We start from the raw sequence: 20803 nt of genomic DNA, 5'->3' as shown, positions 1-20803 counted from the left end.
AAGGCGCATTTTGTTCTTAGTGTGAATTTTATTTAAACAGTTCTAGTGGTACATTAGCTATGAGTCATGTGAAATATTAATTCATGAAGCACAAACAATTTAAATGAAGAGAATAACAGTCAAACAATAAGGCTGTTGCTGGAAACAGCTGCTCTTGTTCCGTCCATCCTCTTGGTTTTGAATCTTAGGTTTTGTCAGCCATGTGATACTTAGCAAAATTCCTGTTGAAAAGGTCTTCACCTTTATGTTGAAAGGGGTAGTCCAACAATGTGTCATATAGTTTGACTCATGAGAGACAAATTTAGGGTGGGTTAAAAATCATGGCAGCAGAGGCAGAGAAATCCAGACTTTTAGTCCTTATTATGGGTCACACTTCAAAACCACTGGACCTTTCAACCCTAATGCAACTCACTCGGCATAGAGGGTCTAATGAAAGACACCATTAAGTCCCCATCTAATGAATTTTTAAAAGTGGTTTTCTGTCAAATATTTGCAGTAAACTACTGCTTTTTGTGTAAAAATGGTAGAGTGCCACTTGAACTCTTCGTTGCCTCTGATCCCACTCGGGAAATATCAAAATGTTCCACTCCAAACACAATTGAAGTTTGCAAATGATCTAATCATTCTCTTCTTTTCCATTCACGACGTCATTTTGTTTAGGAGGAGCTGTTGGCAACATCCTCTCCCCCCTGCCCTGTTTCCAAGGAGACAACCTGCTGAAGAGAGAGAGGAAGGTGACTCAGGTCCAGGCACTAGTACTTAAAGAATACATCAGTAAGTACTCCATTTAAAGAGCTCTTGTAATGGAAAACACATCTCAGAAAATATACATAATTGTTGGAAATAAATGTAGACATTGAACATTATGGAGACACTATCTGTGGTGTGTTTTGTCATCAGGAGTATTATTTGACAATTTAAAAAAAAGGTATTTTTCACTTAATGTCAACTCAAAGAAAAATACATAAACCTGGTTGGCCCTTCATATTGTTTAGCAGAAATTTTTACATATGATGGAGAGTATATAAGAAGGTGGTGTTGGCTTTACACCGCTAATCCTTCCCTGACCCTTAACATGACTGCTGGCTCACACTTCTCTTTAATTAGTCGTCTTCAAATGTGATGATCTGTTGCTTTTTTTTTAATTTTATGTCATATTAAACTGAATTTCTTTGGCTTTTGTAATATGCGTCAGATCAAACAAAGCATTTGTATACATCATTTTGGGGTCTGGAAAATTGCAATGGGCAGTTAAACAATTTTCTCACATTTTATTGACAAAATAATTAATTAATTGGGGAAAGGATTGGAAGATTAATCAAGGATGAAAATACTCTTTACTTGCAGCTCTTACAAGTATAATGAAATTCATCATTGGTAATTAATAATGTTGTCATTAAAAAGTAATTTCTTTGACACCAGTAAAGCCAGACTGGCAGTGAAATGCCTTAAATTTAACAGGAGTCCTCAGTGTTAAAAATATGAATATAATATAAATTCAATTGGGATTAAGTGTCAGTCTGTAAAATATGTACCCGTGACAAAACCAGATGTACAGAAGAGACGCACCTGCCTGTGCCAGTCTGAGCTTCCTAAACTGTCGTCCGCTTGAACTTTCAGCTCTCTCCAGCCCTCAGCACAGACTGCTGCACAGAAAGACTGTTGAAATATCATTATTTTACAGACACACATAATGTCCCCTTGGCAGGCGAAGATAGTGAAACACCAGTGGAGTGGAGCCAGATTAAAGGAAGTGGAGTAAAATTCCTCAGACTTGAGGAAAAGCAATAGGGCTGTTCTTTGAAAAGGCCGTGAGCAGAATGAAGAGTCCTGACAGACCACAGGCCTTAATGAAATTCAACGCAATATATTCTGACTTGGCATTAAATTGGGAAAAAGCATGTCCTTATAAGTTGCAAAAGTTTGAAGTGCTTTTGGAAGTTTTCCTGATTATGTGAAGTCTGTGTATGTGTGTGTGTGTGTGCAGTATCATGGCCCTGTCTGTTATTTTATAGGCTATAATCAGTCTGTCTGATAAGTATGCAAGCTGTTGCGTGCTATGGACTTCATTTATCACTTTCCTCAGTTTCACTGGATATCTAATGCTCAACAATTTATAATGGAACATATGAGAAACTTTTTTGAATTGGCCCGTCACAGCCATGTCACTTGATAACAAATGTTAAAAATACTAATGAAAATATCTAATCAATATTCCAACTCAAGAAAAAATGTCACAAGACTATGTATAATTTGACAGTTTAATCAGATATTTCTTTATTAGGATTGGTTTAATTTTTCATAATAAACCAATAATTTAAAATTGTCCTTTTATCATTTCACTTGCCCATCTTCACCCCCTGTGCACCCCTTTAAAATGTCCTGGGAGAGTTTGAGGGTGTTTGCTGTTCCACTGAAAAAGCTACGCCTGCATAAGACTAAATGTACAAATACAACTGCTTCTTTAAAGCCTGAGTCACCCGTTGTGGCTAAACCAGAGAGGAACTTCATCTCCCCTAATTGATGCAAGAGTTTCTCCCTGTTTCTTCACAAAGAATTTTGTGAGTTGTTTGTAGTCATGAGTGGGACATTTTCTCCCCACACAAGAAGTGAGAAATTTGAACTTTGTAGTGCAGTGTTGTAGAAAAATGCAGAACTTGGTCTAACTGAGTTAAAACCCAGATTCCAACAAAGTTGGGATGCTTTGTAAAATGTAAATAAAAAGGAATACAATAATTCATTTGCAAATCCCTTTCAAAATATAGCAAATTCAAAACAGGACAAAGACAAGATATTTAATGTTCAAAATGATAAAAGGTGTCACAGGGGTATGTTTTGTGTATTGCTGTGTTTCATGAACTTTTCTTTAAACAACACTCAGTAAGCATTTGGAAACTGAGGACACTAATTGTTTTCCACTTTGTGTCAGTCCACCTCAGATGAGCTCAGGCCCAGAGAAGTCGGCAGCATTTCTGGATATTGTTGATAAATGGCTTTTGCTTTGCATTGTCTTAACTTACATTTATAGATGCAGAGACAAACTGCATTTTCTGACGACAGGTTTCAGAAGTATTCCCGAGCCCAAAAGATAATATCCTCTATACAGGCATGTCAGGTTTTAATGCAGTGACGCCTAAGGGGTCAAAGGTCACAGACATTCAATGGTGGCTTTTCAGCTGGATTGTAGATGGTGAAATTCCTAAATTCCTTCAGTTGTGCATTGAGAAATACTGTTTTGAAAATTGTTGAACCATTTTCCCACACACTCTTGACCCACCCTTTTGAGGATGCCCCTTTCATACCCCATCATGATCACATGTTTCCCAAGTAACCGGTTTACCTGTCAGATGTTCCAAACAGATGTTTTTAAAGCATTCCGCAGCTTTACCAGTCTTTGGTTGTCCCTGTCCCATCCCAATGAGTGTGTATTTACAAAAAAACCAAACCAAAACAATCAAGTATATGACCTGAACATTTAATCTTGCCTTTGTACTATATTCAATTGAATATATATTGAAAAGTATTTGCAAATAATTACATTCTGTCTTTATTTATGTTTAACCCAGCGTTCCATATGTAATGATTTATAGATGACTAGTATTCAAAATTACTACTTAATCCATGGTTAATTGCCCCATTTATTTCAGTAAGGAGGTAAATGCTTTGAAGAGGTGGTCTACAGATGCATGTATTAATAAATTAATTGGTAAAATATCATAACAATAAATAAAATAAAATTTATAAAATCACCTGAGGTTCATGAGGGGTTCAGGATGTATGGTTTGGTTGATTATTGCCTAGCCATATGCGCTGGTGTTATCCTGTATATATTAACATATATAATTACCTAGTGCTGCTTTGAAAAAAACCCCAAAACAATACAGTCCTGTTAAAAGAGAACAAACAAACCACTCATTAAGAAGAACACAGCAGAAGCTGAAATCTTCCTCCATTCTACGAAGTTTAACAAATTTACCAAAAACTAAATCTGAGATGCTACCAAAATGAAAATCAGCCTCTGTTTGTGTGTCCAGGACAGAAAGAAGAAACATCAACCTCAATACCTGTAAATGACCTGAAGCTCATTCTGAGTCTGGCCAGGGAGCAATATCTGAAGATGATGGACTGGAGTCTGCCCTCTGCTGCCACCTTTCTGACAGACAAGCAGGAGAGCACAGCCGCCAAGAACTCGGGTAAGAAACAAACAAACATGTCCATTCAAAGCTACAGTAGATACATACATATTGTAAATTTGTCAGCAGGTCGCCCAAGTGTTTTCATGTTTTACCCCTCTGTTTTTCCCCTTAAATAACATTTTCGTCATTGGCAATTTTCTGAAGTTATTATTGAATGTGTCAGATTTCAAATTGACACCAAAAATTTTACGTTTAAAAGTCTTTTCATCAAATGTGTATTTAAAAAAATGCTGAATTCACAGCAAAATTCCAACTTGGGGAATGTGCATGTATGTTTACCCTCATTTCTAGCCTTGTTTTACAGCATTTTTAAAAGCCCAAATAAGCTACAGTGTTAAGTGTTTGCAGTGTTTTGTTAACAAGTGCATTTCAGATGCAAAGTTTAAAACAGCTGAATCGACTCTAGATGTGTTAGTAAAGGATTGTACTTACATGTAACTTCCAGCGATTGTGCTATTTTTACCACAGGTTTGTTTACACTTCCTGTAGTTCTTAACACCTGGAGGGAAATATCATTGTTGTCAAAATTTCTTGATATCTCTGTGTAGGTACCAGTGCCCAGCCTGTCAAAAATGCTTAGTGTCCTGTGTTTACAGATCACATATACATTTTTTGACTGTAAGTCAGAAAGTGCATGGATGCCATGTGTAACACATTATTATTGGCTATATGTTGGAATGAGCTATGGTTGTGGCCCTGTTAAGAACAAGATTTATTTTTAGTTATTATTTTCTTTCATTTGTTTTACTGTCATTTATCACATATTATGTTGATGAAACCTAAAGATGTACTGGATCTTATAAGCTTTAATTTTGTAGAGAGTTCTCTGTGGTCTTAGTTTGTTTTCTAACCTTAGCCAATGTTAAATAGCTAACTAATCTAACTTAAAATATTGTCTTTTACAAAAATCAAGTCCTCAACAATTTCAAAGTAATGTTACAGCACTTAAATTAGCTTTGTGCCATGAGTTCTGTTTGTTTCTACACAGCATCCGTCTTCTGTGCTACTTTATGACATACAGCCAATCGTAACAGGTAGATCATCTATAACTGCGGGACCCCCGGGCGGATCTGGCAGACTGAGCAAATGTGATACCTGTAGACTTGGCTGTTAATTGTCACACAGCAGTGCATCAGTATTCACTTCACACCCATTCATTGGATGACAGTTTAAGGAAACAATGCCAGCTAATAATAGGCAAATAAATTGTAAGCAATAAAATGAGTCCCAGCCTGCAGCCAGAGCTAAATGTGCACAGTGAGGGTGATGCTAGTTTTAAAAATATAGCTGTGGGGCTAATAGACCCGCATGTCAAGCAGTTTTCGTGCCATAAATGCTGTGACATTATTTGCCAATTATTTTTGGAGCCTCTGCACAACATTGTCTGTCATAATGTTTATAGTGTTGTTGTATTAGAAGAGACAGGAACAGACTAATAAATTTCGTGTTTTGGACCATTTACATGTATTCAGCTCTGCAGGACCTCACATGAATATACTTGAATTTGGCAAGAGGTGAGCCAGTTAGAAGTGATGATAGGTGCATAGATGTAGAAACATACATTTTAAGTTGCAAATCAGGTATTTTCCATAATCCTTACCCACCTTCTGCTCTGGAGATGGGAATGTCGTTTATAGCATAAACAGCTCTCGCAAAACATCGCCTAAAGGTGGGAATGACTTTGTGGGGGCTGTTAAACTGCTGCCGGAGAGCTTCAGTCTCTTCATATAACACACTTAATCACCTCAGGCCATTGCTGTGTGAATGAAACGCCCTCATCTCGAGAGTGAACCTGCTGTACAGTTTCATCACATTTCTGTGCTCTTTGAGATAACATACAGTCTTCCTGGCCAAACACAAGAAAAGTGCAGAGTTATGATATTTTAGATGCTGAGATTTTATCTGTCCAGGTTTCTGCCAAGAGTTCAGTATGTTGACCTGGCTCAAGTGAAAGTAGGCATAACTGTGGTAATCCATCAGCGGTGGGAGAAATATTCAGATCCTTAACTTACAGTGCATAAATTAAAAGTAATTTTTCTATCAAAAGAGACAAATTATATTGACCATGATTCCACATATAAAAGCAATTAGAAGGGGGGAAATCCAAGGGAGGTGAATACTTTTTGTGGGCAGAGTACATGGCTTTCACTAAACAGTTGTGATCTAAAAATTAACTAGTAACTAAAGCTGACATATTAATGTAGTGAAGTACAATATTTTGCCTCTTAGATGTAAAAGAGTAGAAGTATAAAGTTGCATGAAATTGAAATACTCCAGTTGTCTGTGTGTCTGTAAACTGGGTAGTGTCTGCACTGTTCTACAATATCAAGCCACCTAGATAACATCTTACTCTTTTTTTTTCTTGGCTATGCTAAAGTCTGTATCTTTTAAGAGGCTGTAAAAGCTCTTCCATCAGCATTTTAAAATTACTGTGAGCTCCAGCCTTATGGATCAAGCTGTGTCAAGCAGAATAAAAGGGGAGCAGTTACTTTGTATTTTTGGTCATGTCCATATCAGACGAATAAAGCCTTATACACACATCTAAATATCTTTCTATTCAGACTTGAAGGCTCAGTGTACTTTTGTGTCTGAAGTTGCAGTTTCACTTGAAATCAAACTTTTTGTCTTTAAACTGTTTTGAAGAAGAGGGAGACGATTAGTCTGGTTTTAAACTCTTGGTCGTGTTTTAAATCAGTGCCTTGAAGACAAACAAAAATGTTTCATGCAAGACCCCCACTGACAGATGATGGTTCTTACTTGGAGGGGATTTCCAAATTTATGAGTGGGAACAACAGCTCTGACCAACTAAGCCTTGTGGTTTTGTCGTTTTAGGTTTTCAGACAGTTTCTCACCTGCAGTCTGACTGGCCTGAGAGGAGTGTCCTCCACAACATAGAGAACCTGCAGAGGAGACGACAGAAGAGGAAGTGAGTGAGATTCAAACAGACAAATGACAACTTCCATTCTTAATTTACTTGTGTTTGATCTAAAGTGCATTTTGTTTGCCTTAGATTTGGTCTGTTAGGTCCAGGCTCCAGTGACAATCTCCTGGGTCCGAAAGACAGTCAAAAGGGCTCGGCTGCTTTATTGGACGCCAAAGAACTTCTAAAACACTTCACACCTGAGGGCCTGCCTACCGGGGAGCTACAGCCACTGGCTATCAATAGAGGGTAGGTTCAATCATCTTTTCTGGTACCAAGCTGAGTAGCACCTTGTATCAGCACATTATGTAAAAAATCAACAAAATTTTCACTTCATTATGTAATAACATCTGAATTTTGTGATAATCTGCTGCATTTTATGATAAACAGCTTGGGTGTGATATTAATTCTTTTTGTAATGCTGGGATGCTTGTTTGTAAATAAAGTGTGTGTGTGTGTGTGCATGTGTGTGTGCGCGTGCGTGCGTCTATGTGTATGTGCATGCATGTCAGTATCATGCAGCTCAACAAACCCTCAACTACAGTTTCTATAAAGCTGAGGAAAACATGGACACTAGTTTTGGCTATTGAAAGACACTAATCTACTAAATTAATGGTGTCAGTATGGTTCATACTAGAATGCATAGGAGGAAAAATTGCTGTTGCAGTGATTTTTGGTTGGTTATTACATAATACTGCTGCAGTATATAATGATTTATTAGAAAATGTGAGGAAATTTATTTCATATTGCATTCAAGCTGTTTATTATGAAATACAGGTGTTATTACATAATGAAGTGACAATTTATTACATTTTGTCATCTTATTACATCATGTGTTGTTACACTTGACATGAAAGTTAAGATAGTGCTCACTTTGGAAAGCCAGACAAGAAATGAGTGAAGCTTGTAAACATACTGTAACCAGGCCTTCACACACGCAGACACATACTGTAGTGAGTTAAACCGTATCTGTGTTGTTTTAAATGCCTCTGAATGACAAATCATTAATGAGGTCATGATGAGGATTTGATTATGATCGTTGGCTCGCTACATTGAGCTTACAACCTTTCTTGAAAAAATATTGAGTTGGGTTGAAGAAAACATTAATCTGGAGCAGAGCAGTCATCAGTTAGTGCTAATAATCCTGTCAGGCCAAACCGTGTTTGTGCTTTTAATGAGTAAAATATGTGTTGGTGGTTTAATAATGAAACTGATTAATTTTCTTTGACAAACTCTTTATTTGTTTCTCCTCCTTGTCTCTCTCTTTCTCTGCCCCGCCACCCCTCCTCTCTCTGTCTGTTCAGTAATAATGTGTTTCAGTTGTCACCAGACCTCTCTCCCCGGAGAGTCAGCCAGATGCCCTTCAACAAAGCCTCAGCGTCACATTACCATGGCATAGAGTAAGTTTCTTTAAACTATACAGAGACTGTTTGGCTGCAATAACTGGTATCATACATTGCAGGCAGCTTTGAAAAATTTATATGATCAGCAGAAGGTCAGACAGTAACCAGACGCATTATTTCTTTATTAATGATTATTATAGTTTTAATTTTTAATTAGTTTGATTTGTTCTTCCAGGTTCTGCCTGGACAACCAGCGGTCCTTGGACAGGGACCAGGCCTTTGTAAAACTGCAGTCCCGTCTGATTCGGTACGAGACTCAAACTACCTGTTCCAAGGAGCCCTGTGCCCTCCCCTTCGCCCTCAGCCCTGCACCCTCCCCTGCTGTGATATCAGAACCAGGAAGTGTGCCTGATGGAGAGACTCTGCAGAATGCTGATGTTGCACGACTCAAGCGCCGGTCATGGGACACAGACATTATTGGAGGTTATCCTCGCAAGAGGTATGGCAGTGTATGATGCTTCTGGCCAGCATCAAGAAAGAGTATAAATTATGATTGCAAATTTTGCACATTTGCCTTAACTGACAGTTGACCACATTAGCAATCAATAATTGAATAATCATAAATGATTACTAAGGTACAAAAATATGTCATAAGTGTGCGTGATGTTTACTATGTTTGTGCCTTTGTCTGTTCACCAGGCTGGTTAAGTCTGAGAGCAGTGACTCCCTCTGTTCTCAGAGCAGTGGCAGCAGTGGGACTCACCCCACCGTTAGGTCTCTACGACAGCAGCCAAACAGGTCCCAGTCCACCTCTTCTTCCAGTAGCCCCGCTCCCTCTTCAGCAGCGAGACGGACATCCTCAGGTAAGCAGAAACACTCAAGTATTAGTGGGAAGGGACCGTTTTACAGTCCATGGTATTACTTATACACTGAGCAACAATTAGAAGATGTATCTGGATAACATACTGTGTCCTGTATGACCAACAGAGTAGAGTTGAGATAGAACGGGACAGAATGAATGAAAATCAAAGAAGAAGTTAGTAGCTCTTCTTCCTTAAGATATAAGACAGTATATCCTGGGTCCTGTTGTCAAATAGACTTCCTTTATGTCCATGAATTTAACAGTAACTTGGGCTCGACATTAATGCTTGCCCAGGGCAGGAAAACTCTGTGTTTGGGCAAGTAGAATGCCTCATGCTGTTGTCCAATCAGGCAACTGAAAAATACATTTGATGTTTGTTTTCTGACTGTGGTGGTTCTGATCCCAAATGCACTGCACAGTGAAATAACTAGTGGCCCTGTTGTTTTTTTTTTTGCATACAGCATTTCTCAAGCCACCTAAAACTGGCCATTGTTTCTGTTATATAATGTTATATGTATTGCTGCTGCTGCTTAAGATTTTTTTATGAAATGCCACGAAGTTGCAATTGCATGTCTGTAGAGCTGTCGGCTGCACTGAACTCAAAGCGGGTTTGTTAGCCACTGTTTGTTAGAGTTATTGGGATGTTTTTCACCATTGGCAGAAAAAAAAATCACAAGAGAAAACATTATAGCTCATTTGAGCTCTGCAGCTCCAGAACCTATTTGGGAGACCTCTGGTTTTGGGCTATTTTAATTGTCTTAAGCTTAACTGACAGCTGCTAACTAGCTAGTTCACTCTCACAACCAACCCCTCCAGACCACTGTCACACACACAGGTTACCCACAAAGCAACCTTCCTTAAAGGGGATGGCTTGGGCACTAACACACAGGAGTAATTTGGCTGTGGGTGTGCTAACCAGATGTGGAAATATTGGGTATTAGTAGTGGTCATTTGATCCATTAATTAATCAGGAGTACTAATACAAACCTCACTGTCATAACGCTGCACTAGAAGTAAATTTCTGCATTTAAATCTTACTAAGGTATACTATCAGTGTCCAAATCACTGTCAATTTTTATTTATTTTTAATAGACCTACATTTTCTGTTCCGGGAACTAAAACATTTCTGCTACTTGCCCAAAGGGCAAGTGGCTGGAAATGGTTAAAAGTCAAGCCCTGGATTTGTGTGTTTGGAGTGGGAGGAAAAAAGTCAGGCTAGAAACTCCTAGCCAACATTATCTGCCATATCTTCTCACCACAAATTTATAATATCATATTTAATAATAAACTGATTTTTTATATCATATTTTCATTAATATAAATGTACAGACTAAAATTTCTTGTGAAATGTGATTTTGTCAGTGTAAAGATACCAATTAAGTTGCGCAATTATGACTTACAAATCCTTTCATATCAGAGGGGATTTGCGAATGATCTCCTCCTTTTAGTCCTTTTTTCACATCATCGCAGAACAGCATCCTTTAGATGGATCCTTTTTAGAATAGATTATATAAATATTTTTATTTAATTCAAATTAAACTGCAAGCCTTTCAAATTCCTTCAACAAAAACTTCTAAAGACCTGTTAAATACATGGATTTTGACGGTAGTGACTCTTTTCAGGAACTCCTCAGACCTTGTCTCAGTTTGATTAAATATATATCTGTCCATCTCTAATCTAATTAGGATTTTTTTTTAGTTATATGTTGTTTTTTTTCTTTTAGGTCTTGTTGCTCTCAGGTGTGTTGTATGTATTGGATTTGTACTGCCATGATGGTGAAACCTTATTCATTTTCCTCACATTTGTCCCCCCAGCTTTGGCGACTCTTCCCTTTGCTGATAAACCTCAACCTCAACAGCAGAAGACACATCATGGACAAACAGACGACAAAACTGCCAAAGAGTCACGCTCCCAAAAACACAACAGAGTGAGTGTTTGTATGTGTGTCTTATTCTGAAAGGACTGGAAATCTTTTGTGATTATTAACAAGCATACAAAGATTGTCTGCTTTTTTGTGAACACATTCAAGCTTTAAACATTTTGACAAATAAAATAAAATAATTGTAGCTGTTACCTTGGAAACAAGTCCTTATCATGGCATGCCAAACTTGTTTGCTTGAGGATTTCTAGCACGCTGACGTTCACACAGAGGTTCACAGGGATAATGGAGAGCACTTACTGTGGACTTCTGACAAATAAAGTGTTGCAAGATTTTTGGTTTATTTATGAGCTAAATAAAGGTTTTTGCTTCATGTAACAGAGTTAAAGGTTAAGTGGGTTTAAGTTTCACGCAAGGAGGCACTTTGGCAGCAGACATTCATAGCAGCTAGAGACTGATGTTAAAATGTCAGTGTAAAGAAAAATAACTTTTCCCCTGGTTAACCAAGTAAATAAAGGAACTAGGGTTTATTAGAACTTCAGTTTTATTATTTTTGTATTTCCGACTGTTTGGTTTATGACTGGGGCTGTGCAGGTATCAAATTTTCATGCTGTGGCTATTTTGGCCAAGATAAATCACTGTAAACAGTATTATCACAATTTTTTGACCAAGTTTCCTGAAAAAAAAAATCACTGTTAGAGCTGTTGTAAAAGTACCTTTTATTTCATACCTGACAAACTGAAAAATGAGATATGTATTGCAAATTTATTATAAGCTGTGATTTTAAAACCATGAACAATGTGAGGAAGAATTTAAAATATGCATTCTTCAGGCAGAAAGTTTCCTCTTAGTCAGTCATGTAAAATGCATGCCCTCTCTCGCACTAAACATTATATTTCAGCACCCATCAGGGCTCCAGTAGGTCAACAAGCTCACGTCAAGCCAGGCCAGTTTTATTTATGTAGCTCCAAATCATAACAGAAGTTATCTCAGGGAACTTTTCACATAGAACAGATCTACACTCTTCATAATATTGTTAATGCTAATATAACATTAGCATTGCCTCAGTATCTAGCGCTAAAAACAGATAAAGAGCCTTGTTTGCTGGCCCGCTGTGGTCACTCTGCCTCTGTTTGATGTGGAAAAAGGTACACCCTTGTGACTAACAAAATAAAACTGGAACAGTGGATTTTCCTTAACCAATCCTTAGCCTTAACAATCAATTAATCAAAAATGCACCTCATTTTCTCTGTGCAAGTTTTATTTAAACAATTCTAACAGCACATTAGTTATATGAAAATTTTATGAAATTTCTGAAGCATAAATAACCTTAATAATAAAACAATAAGGCTCCTGCTCGAAATGATTGCTTTCTCAAAATAAAGGTAAATCTGGCATAATTATCGCCATTTCTAACAAGCCAGAACAAAATCAAACACACGTTCTGGAGAATTAGTCCACAAAACAATCATTGTTGGTTGTCACCTGTTTAAGTCTTAACAGAGATCAATGATTAATTATTAAATCCCTAACCACTGTCTGGGTTGTTGCCTTTAGTATGTTTCACTACAGTATATTGTAAAACTGTACAGAGACATAAAAATAGTGTTCCTGTAATATTTGCAATAATTAATGTTTACTATTTCTACTAAAATCTGAAAACAGCTGATTGTTTATTTCCCCCACTCACCACAAACTTTACACACACAGACAAAGTGGCTGGCAGACAGACAGAGTTGTGCAACAGCTCCAGTGAAGATAAATGTTTTGCCTTTTTGTATGCGGTCACTGAATGTGTGGGCTGAATTATAATGTCATGGCAGGTGCACTTTAACAACTACTATCATATCGCCTGCTGTCTGCCTCCACACAAACACACACACACACACACACACACACACACACACACACACACACACACACACACACACACACACACACACACACACACACTTTACACTCTCATCTTTGGCGTATTTGTACAGTATGTGCTATGACAGCAACGCATACGTAGATACATGCACGAGTGCACAAATACACGTGCCAGCGCACCGTTTCCTCTGTCCCACGTTCAGCTCCCAATCTGCATCCCGACCTTGAGTTGTTCTGATTTGTGATTACTATGCAAACAGGCTTATCATCCAAACCCGAGTATAGGAAAGAACAGTTGGTCCTATTCAGAAATAATGATAGCAGTTTATTCGGGACAGAGATTAAAAGCTGCCTTTCTCCTCCTCATGAGACTGAGTGGCACAGATGATTCGTCACAATAATTTATGGTGTTTCCTCAGAACAGTTGCTGTGACAAGATTAAAGGCAGATCTTTTTTATTTCAGGAATGTCTTTTCCCTGACGATGCTACCAGTGAAATATTTGTATGTTTGTACCTGCTCACACTCTGAATGTAAAGGCATGCAATTCTGTGCAAGGATGTCCCCAAAGTCAAGACGTTTAGACATCCCTTCCTTTAAATAGAGAGCAGTTAGTTTCTGTGAACTTTTAGCATCAGGTGGTCAGGGAATAAACACAAATACATTTAATGCAGTTAATGAAGATTTAATGACAATTGTGCTGATATGAAATTGTGTGTGTGTGTCTTGTGTGTTCTCAGATGCTGCTGGAGGTAGTAGCTAAAACACTCAAACAGCATGGGATCACTGCTGAGCATGAGTGCTTTGAGGCCTGCAGCAAAAGACTGTTTGATATCTCCAAATTCTATCTCAAGGTTAGTCTTTTTACTGCCCACACACAGTCGGCACCACCCCCTCTTTCTTTATTTGTGTGCTTCTATGTATGCAGGACTCGTGCTGCAGTTTTGGAACATATGCTGTGTTTTGTTTAGATCCTCACAACAAATTAACATGATAATAGGAACAGTTTGAAGACGCCATTTGTCTTTTTGCTATTTTTGCCAATATCCACATTTCCACCTATTTTCTCTTGTGCCACCTTGTAAATTCTTATCAGGTGTTTTTGTTTGATAGAATATAAACAATGTGGAAAAACTCCCTGACTTGCCAGCAGAAATATTTAAAACCTTTACTTAAAGCTGCAGTAATAGATTATAGAGAAAGATAGTTGATTGTTGAGTCTCATTCCCAGTACGCTTTAGGAATGAGACAGATGATTCCTCACAGTAATTTATGGTGTTTCCTCAGAACAGTCGCTGTGACAAGATTAAAGGCACATCTTTTTATTTCAGGAATGTCTTAATCAACTATCTTACTGACCTGTGATTGGCCAAAGTCTCTTGTAATGGACTGGATTTTCTCTTGGATCTGAGAACCAAACCAAGACAAGGAGCAGCAGTCTAGTTTTCTCTCAGACCACTTTAATTACATTATGCTCAAAGGTTATTACGAAAGTTTTGGCCATTGGCAACAAAAATACCCCAGCTTAAAGTGAAAGTAACTACAACAATGTATAAGTACTTTCTACAAGTAAATTCTTGCCTTCAAAATTTTCTTGGTAAAAGTCCATAAATTATCAGCGATAATTCAAATAACCAAAATCAAAGTACTCGCTATGCAGACTGGCACATTCCAGGGTCTTACTATACCTTATACTTAATATATTATATAAATCGATTATTATTACTGATGAATTGATGTATATTGTCATGTTACACCTGGTCAAGGAGAAGCTTATTGTATCTACTTGTACAGTTGGGTAGTGTATTAGCTATATATAATTTATACATAGTGTTTGATTTAATCTTTATGTTTTCTTCAATTAGATTGTATTATTTTTTGCAAATTCTTTGGTTTGGAAGAATTTGGCAGCACTGCCGGCATCTCGCCGTGTAGGACCTATGTGGACCTGGCAGCATCTCTTTTTTCTTTTATCCAAGCAAGACAAACGGATCAAGCGTTTGCTTGCTTGCCAGGAAAAACCTCCCAAACAACACAAATATTTCCTAATCGACAATAGACTTCCTTTGCCTGCATATAATTTAGGCTGTATTCAGACCCAATTAGCCGTTGTGACCAAAACGACTGTCTTCCATTCATTTGTCTGGAATGATGCACTTAGGCTGCTGCAGTGGGGGTAACGGGGGATGCTGAAAAACATGCAGCAGACTGTGGCAGAAAGTTGAAATAGAATTAATTTGTGGAGAAACGCAACCCAGCGTTCAGACTGCTCCAAAACCTCCTGAAATATCTCTGAAACTGGGCACTATCCAGGTGGAAGTCATGAGCCAAACAATGATGGTCTTACAGTTGTGTCCTCGCTTGGTTTATTTTGTGTACTTAGCTTTAACTTTAATATCTCTGTCTACCTTAGTGATATCAAGAAGCTTCCTTTGGTTTGTATCCGCTTGTTTGAGAGAGAGACAGAGAGAGAGACAGAGAGAGAGACAGAGAGACAGACAGAGAGAGAGAGAGAGAGAGAGAGAGAGAGAGAGAGGAAGTGCAGTGGTGGTCAAGTGAGCAATTATTTATTTGATTGCTTCACAGCGGTGGCGTTCTGAAGCACAAAAAAGCACACTGCCACACAACTGTGTGGTAATTGCAGCAGCACCTGATTTGGTCAGCAGTTGCATGTTGATTTCAACTGTTTCCCTTTGATTATTGACAAATAGCCACTCTATTACAACTCATTGTATTTTTTTCTTTGTGAAATCTTAATCTGTAGTGAGTAACTACAGCTGTCACATAAATGTAGTGGAGTACGATTGACTTGGTTTCTTTACACCACTGTTTCTTAAAATGCTTAATTAGCTGACTGACTATATCTTTTTTCTTTCTACCTAAGTCTTTTCTCAGTAAAAAATCTGTTCAGCTGTGACCCAAAATGTTGGATGTGTATGATGCAAAGCCCACGTGAGTGTGTCTTGTACTATGTCAGTATGAGTGATCATCCTCTTCTGTTGCTTGATCTCAGGATCTGAAGACATCTCGGGGTCTCCATGACGAGATGAAGAAGGCAGCCAGCAGCAACGTCAAACAGGTAACACCACCAAATACCAACTGTTCTCCACTTGGTTTTTCCTTAACCCGAACCTGCTAAAGCTCATTTTGTGTTTTCATCAGGTCATTGACTGGGTTTTGGAGAAGACCTCAAAGAAGTAAAGGCCCTCTTAAAGATAAAATGGAAAAAATGTCTTTCTTGATATGTTACTTTGTTTCATAAAGAACTGCATTGTTTCACATTTCCACACATTTATGAGTGTTTACTTTTTAAGCTTTCCTGATTAGTTTTAAATTGTTACATTAAGCCTGTTTTAATGAACATAATCCTTTATTTAATTTTCTTTCACTAAGGCGATCATAAAGCAACATATCTTTTTTTTTTTCAGATGTATTATTTTTTTTTTTTTTTTTTTAGCTAGTGTCTATTCTGACACATTCCCACTGCTCTAGTGCCAAACAGAAGTACACTCGGCTCTGGCTACAGCCACTGAGAGGCCACCAGGGCTTTGATGTTGGCTTCAAGTTTCAGTCATCTTGTCTTTGTAGCTGCTTTCAAACATGATTTTAAAACCTTGCCCACTTGTTCATTTTGTTTCTAAATATAATAATTATTTTACAGCCTTATGAATGTACATATTTTATCTTTGTGATATACATTTTACTGTTAATAACACAATAAAGTGTTTTTGAGTCTTAGTTTGTTTGTAGCTTTCTGATTGCAGGCTGAGCAGGAGGTAAAGTGTATGTGTCTAAGTGAATGTGTCTGCTGTCTCTAAGAAATACGTTTTACATTATCAGTGCTGACGGCTAACAGTCCTGTCTAGATGGTAGCTGTTATTCAGACAGTGAAAACAAAGCCAGTAGCAGTGCAGCACATTATGCAGCACTGATTATCACCGACAGTCAGATTTGTCCTGTTTGTCATCAGTACAGACTGATCAGGAACAAGATTCCTGGATTCCCTTGATGAGATACAGCCCTCGCAGCCAGACGTTTCACTACTGGCACAGTGTTGTTTTCTCCAAGAGAAGCTGGCTACAGGTTTCTGGCAAAAACACTCTTTCCCCTCATGCCAAGACAACATGAAATGATCTAGTTTTTTGTAAAGTTGAACTTCAAAAAGCTTCAACTTCACAACTGTGGCTAGTTTTATTCTGACTTGGCATTGTATTACCTGGATGAATAAACTGACTGAACTATCTTAGTATGCATGAGAAGCAAAGTTCTGCTCAAACAAATAAGGTGAGGACAGCTCATGAACAAGAATAAGTTGCCTGTGTTTTGGTACTTAATTTGGATTATAAATTAAGGATAGTTAACTTTAAGTTGCTCATTATTGTGAAATAAACCTTGAGATCATGCATTGCAGTGCATGCATTATTTTGCAATAATGACCAGCTCACTATACATCATCCCTCACTTATAATTCAAATCACTGTACATTGTTCTGCCTATTACATGGCCACTTACTTAAAAAAAAATAGTATGACAGAAAAATCACCTAAAATGATTTTTATTGATTTATTGAAAGGATATTCTTGCTCCTATAGAATCTAGGATCAAAACTGCCACAGCAACGTCTGTCATTCAGGAAAAAGCAACATTAAAATGCTGAATTGACCAATAACAATTGAGTATTCAACAAAGCTGTGTATTAATGTGCAGTAACAGTTGGGGGGGTTGGTTTTTCCTAAATTTTATATCAGATTACATGGTTTATTCAAGAAACATCTTGGAGATGATTAGGAAATCACTTAATTACTGTCATATGTCAGAAAAGTGCTGAGTTCAAAGTGATTGCCTGACTAAAAACCGACCTAGTTTTAGTGTCAGAGTCATTTGCTAATTTAAGTATTAAAAAAAAAGTAGACAAGTGACACTATGTTGAACATACATCGCTTCTTTCTAGTCAGCTGATAGTTGAGAAACAACATTCAACTGTATCCAAATTTAGAGTGTGTTCAGTTTGAGGGTATTGAAGGCCATGTAAACTGCCTAACCTGACATTTTTACTGTGCATGTTTTTGTGGGAACAGACTGAGTGTGTGTCTGTCAGTGTGTGGGAGCACCACAGAATGTCAGGGTGTGCGCAGATAATAAAAGTGTATTATCTGTATGTGCTGGTTGTATCACAGTGGACTAACACAGGAGATAATACAGTTTACATTGTACCTCACACATCTGCGTCACACACGAAATCCTTGTTAGAAAATGTCCGGAAAAGGAAATACTATGTGGCTGTGCGGAGGAGAAGGAACCAAATGTTGCCACTTATCACTATATCAAGGACTAGTGATAAGGGTAACCCAGCATTAGTTTTATGTACAAAAACACAAAACTGGAGCTCAAGGATTTCTGTGAAACATCAAATCCACCAAATATTACAGCTTCTAGTGTATCATGCTTTTGTAACAGACATTTCATAGTTTTAATTCAAGGACCCTAAATGATTCACAGACATGTTCTGTGGGCCCATTGAATGAAAACAGCAGTGACTACTTCTGTTGTTGCTGCTTGTTGCAATGAATATGCACCATAATAAATATCATTAATGGCTGTGTAAGGTTCTGGTGCCACGGTCTTGAGATTTGTGTTTTGACTGATAGAGATGACAAAATGAAAGACAAGAAAAAAGATGGTAAAAAATAGGCTGAGTCCAGTTTCAGCCAGGTACCACTCACACTTGTTTGTTTGCCAGAGAAACAATTTAATCTGTGTGGGAAGAAAAGCAGAACATCTGTATTCATGACAACAGGTGTAAAAGGCTTCAGTGGGTGAGTGTAGTTCCTCAGAACAGTGTTATGTCTTCTGCTACAGTAGGGAATTAGATTGTTATCCATCTTGTGCTGCCATTCAAACTCCAAAGTAGTCTCTTGATAACGTAACTGTGTTACAATGCTTCTGCACAACCCTGAACAGTGAAAAGCTTTACTTCACCTTCCATTTGCGCTTTTTTATTTTGACGAATGTCTTTCCTTTTGGAGTGACAGTGAATAATGACTGATTTCAAAACAACAACATAGTGTACATAGCAGATCTCCATCCGCCTCATCTTCCAATAGTCCTCCTTCCTCTTCAGCAGCAAGATGGACAGAAAGAACAGTTCACCCCAAAATCAAAAATGAAGATTTTTTTTCCTCTTACCTGTAGTGCTGTTTATCCATCTGAACCATTTTGGTGTGAGTTGCTGAGTTTAGAGATACTGGCTTTTGAGACGTCTGCCTTCTCTTGAACATAATGGGACTAAATGGCACTGAGCTCGTGGTGCTCCAAGTACCAAAAAACTCATTTAAAAAATTCAACACCAGTCTCTCTCTCCAGGAATCGTGACCCAGTTACTCAAGATAATCCACAGACCTTGTTATGAGCAGTTTAATGTAGGAACCATTTTATTTCTGCTGGACACCTGCCAACCGATTCACAATGCAGAAGGAAGCATTTATCTCCTCACGGTTACAGAGGTTACAGCTCAGCCATTAATGTTTACATCCTGTGCTGTCATAAGTACAGGCCTCTAGCAGATGGATGGATGATCTAGATTTTGGGAGAAGTGTCCCTTTAACACAGTCAGAACATATTTGACATGTGATTTGTTTTCAGATTGTCCGTCCCATTCTTGTGCACATGAAATCTTAGGGACATCTTGAGAGAATTTCTTCAAACTTGGTACAGATAACCACTTGGTCTCAAGGATGAACTGATTAGATTTTGGTGGTCAAAGTTCAGTGTGACCTCACTAAACACTTTTGGCCATAACTCAAGAATTCATACTGTAATTATGACAAAATTGTCTAATAGAATAAAATGATGAGTTGATGACATTTTACATCTAAAAGGTCAGCTTCACTGTTACATCATAATGTTCAGCTCTCTGTCAGTCCTCTGTGCTCCTCTGTTAAAATAACCTCTAAGTGAAGACGACATGTTTCTCACTGGGACTTATTCACTAAAATCATACATGTCAGTACAGAGATAACTGCCAAAAAATACACGTAATACCTTTTATTAAATTCATTCAAAATTGTCCCCACACATATGAGTCTGTACAGACATGGATGTAAACTGAAGCTTCACTGGGTGGTGGAGGCAGTACAACTTCAAGGCAGTAACTGGTTCCTTTTTATCTCTGTATGTTTATGAGGTGGAGTTATTTGGGAAAATTAAGCACTAATGTGATGCTCAAAATGTCACCTCACATTTATACATATTTGTTTCAATTTGCCTACTGTGAATGTCACACCATTGTCTGTATTGACCTTATTTTTTCATAATGATTTACTCATTTGAAATATTCCACTCTGTTTTCTGTGAAGTTTATCTCCCTACAGCATAGTCCTGGTGCTGTTGCTCAAGTATCTGGCAGAGAATAAGATACTAGATCCCATTATCATTTTCAAATTTAAGTTTTGCCAAAAAAGCCAAACTTTACCAAAAATACTACTAATACAAACCTTCTTGTAACAATCGGTACTTAGACTAACAAGAGACTTGGAAGACGCTGATGCTTCCTGTAATCAAAAGGACCTGCTGTAGTCTTTAGGCAGCCATGATGATGTTTGACCTCACATATGTGAAACACTTCTACAGCAATGATTGGTACGTCTATACCTTTACAGCAACAGTAATGAGCTGTAAATTAAAAGAAAGTGACGTCCCTGGAGGAACAGGCTGACACAGACTGCTGCTTCTG

The 20803-nt window shown here is 37.9% G+C and overlaps 1 protein-coding gene across 1 annotated transcript in view; it reads left to right on the top strand.

Moving 5' to 3' along the window:
- mtbp (MDM2 binding protein) overlaps positions 1–16337 on the top strand; it is a 37264-nt gene extending 20927 nt beyond the window's left edge. The window contains exons 13-23 of the mRNA XM_084726305.1: positions 661–774; positions 4035–4193; positions 7029–7122; positions 7207–7365; positions 8421–8516; positions 8695–8958; positions 9159–9322; positions 11136–11248; positions 13812–13925; positions 16085–16150; positions 16234–16337. Of these exons, the coding sequence (XP_084582431.1) occupies positions 661–774; positions 4035–4193; positions 7029–7122; positions 7207–7365; positions 8421–8516; positions 8695–8958; positions 9159–9322; positions 11136–11248; positions 13812–13925; positions 16085–16150; positions 16234–16272 (1382 nt within the window). The 3' untranslated portion in view covers positions 16273–16337. The remainder of the gene's footprint in view (positions 1–660; positions 775–4034; positions 4194–7028; positions 7123–7206; positions 7366–8420; positions 8517–8694; positions 8959–9158; positions 9323–11135; positions 11249–13811; positions 13926–16084; positions 16151–16233) is intronic.
- The last annotated feature ends 4466 nt before the right edge of the window (positions 16338–20803 follow it).

This window comes from Lutjanus erythropterus, chromosome 9 (genome assembly GCF_056507025.1).
Source record: "Lutjanus erythropterus isolate fLutEry1 chromosome 9, fLutEry1.hap2, whole genome shotgun sequence".
Taxonomy (NCBI): domain Eukaryota; kingdom Metazoa; phylum Chordata; class Actinopteri; order Lutjaniformes; family Lutjanidae; genus Lutjanus; species Lutjanus erythropterus.
This window is presented reverse-complemented; position numbering and strand designations above follow the sequence as displayed.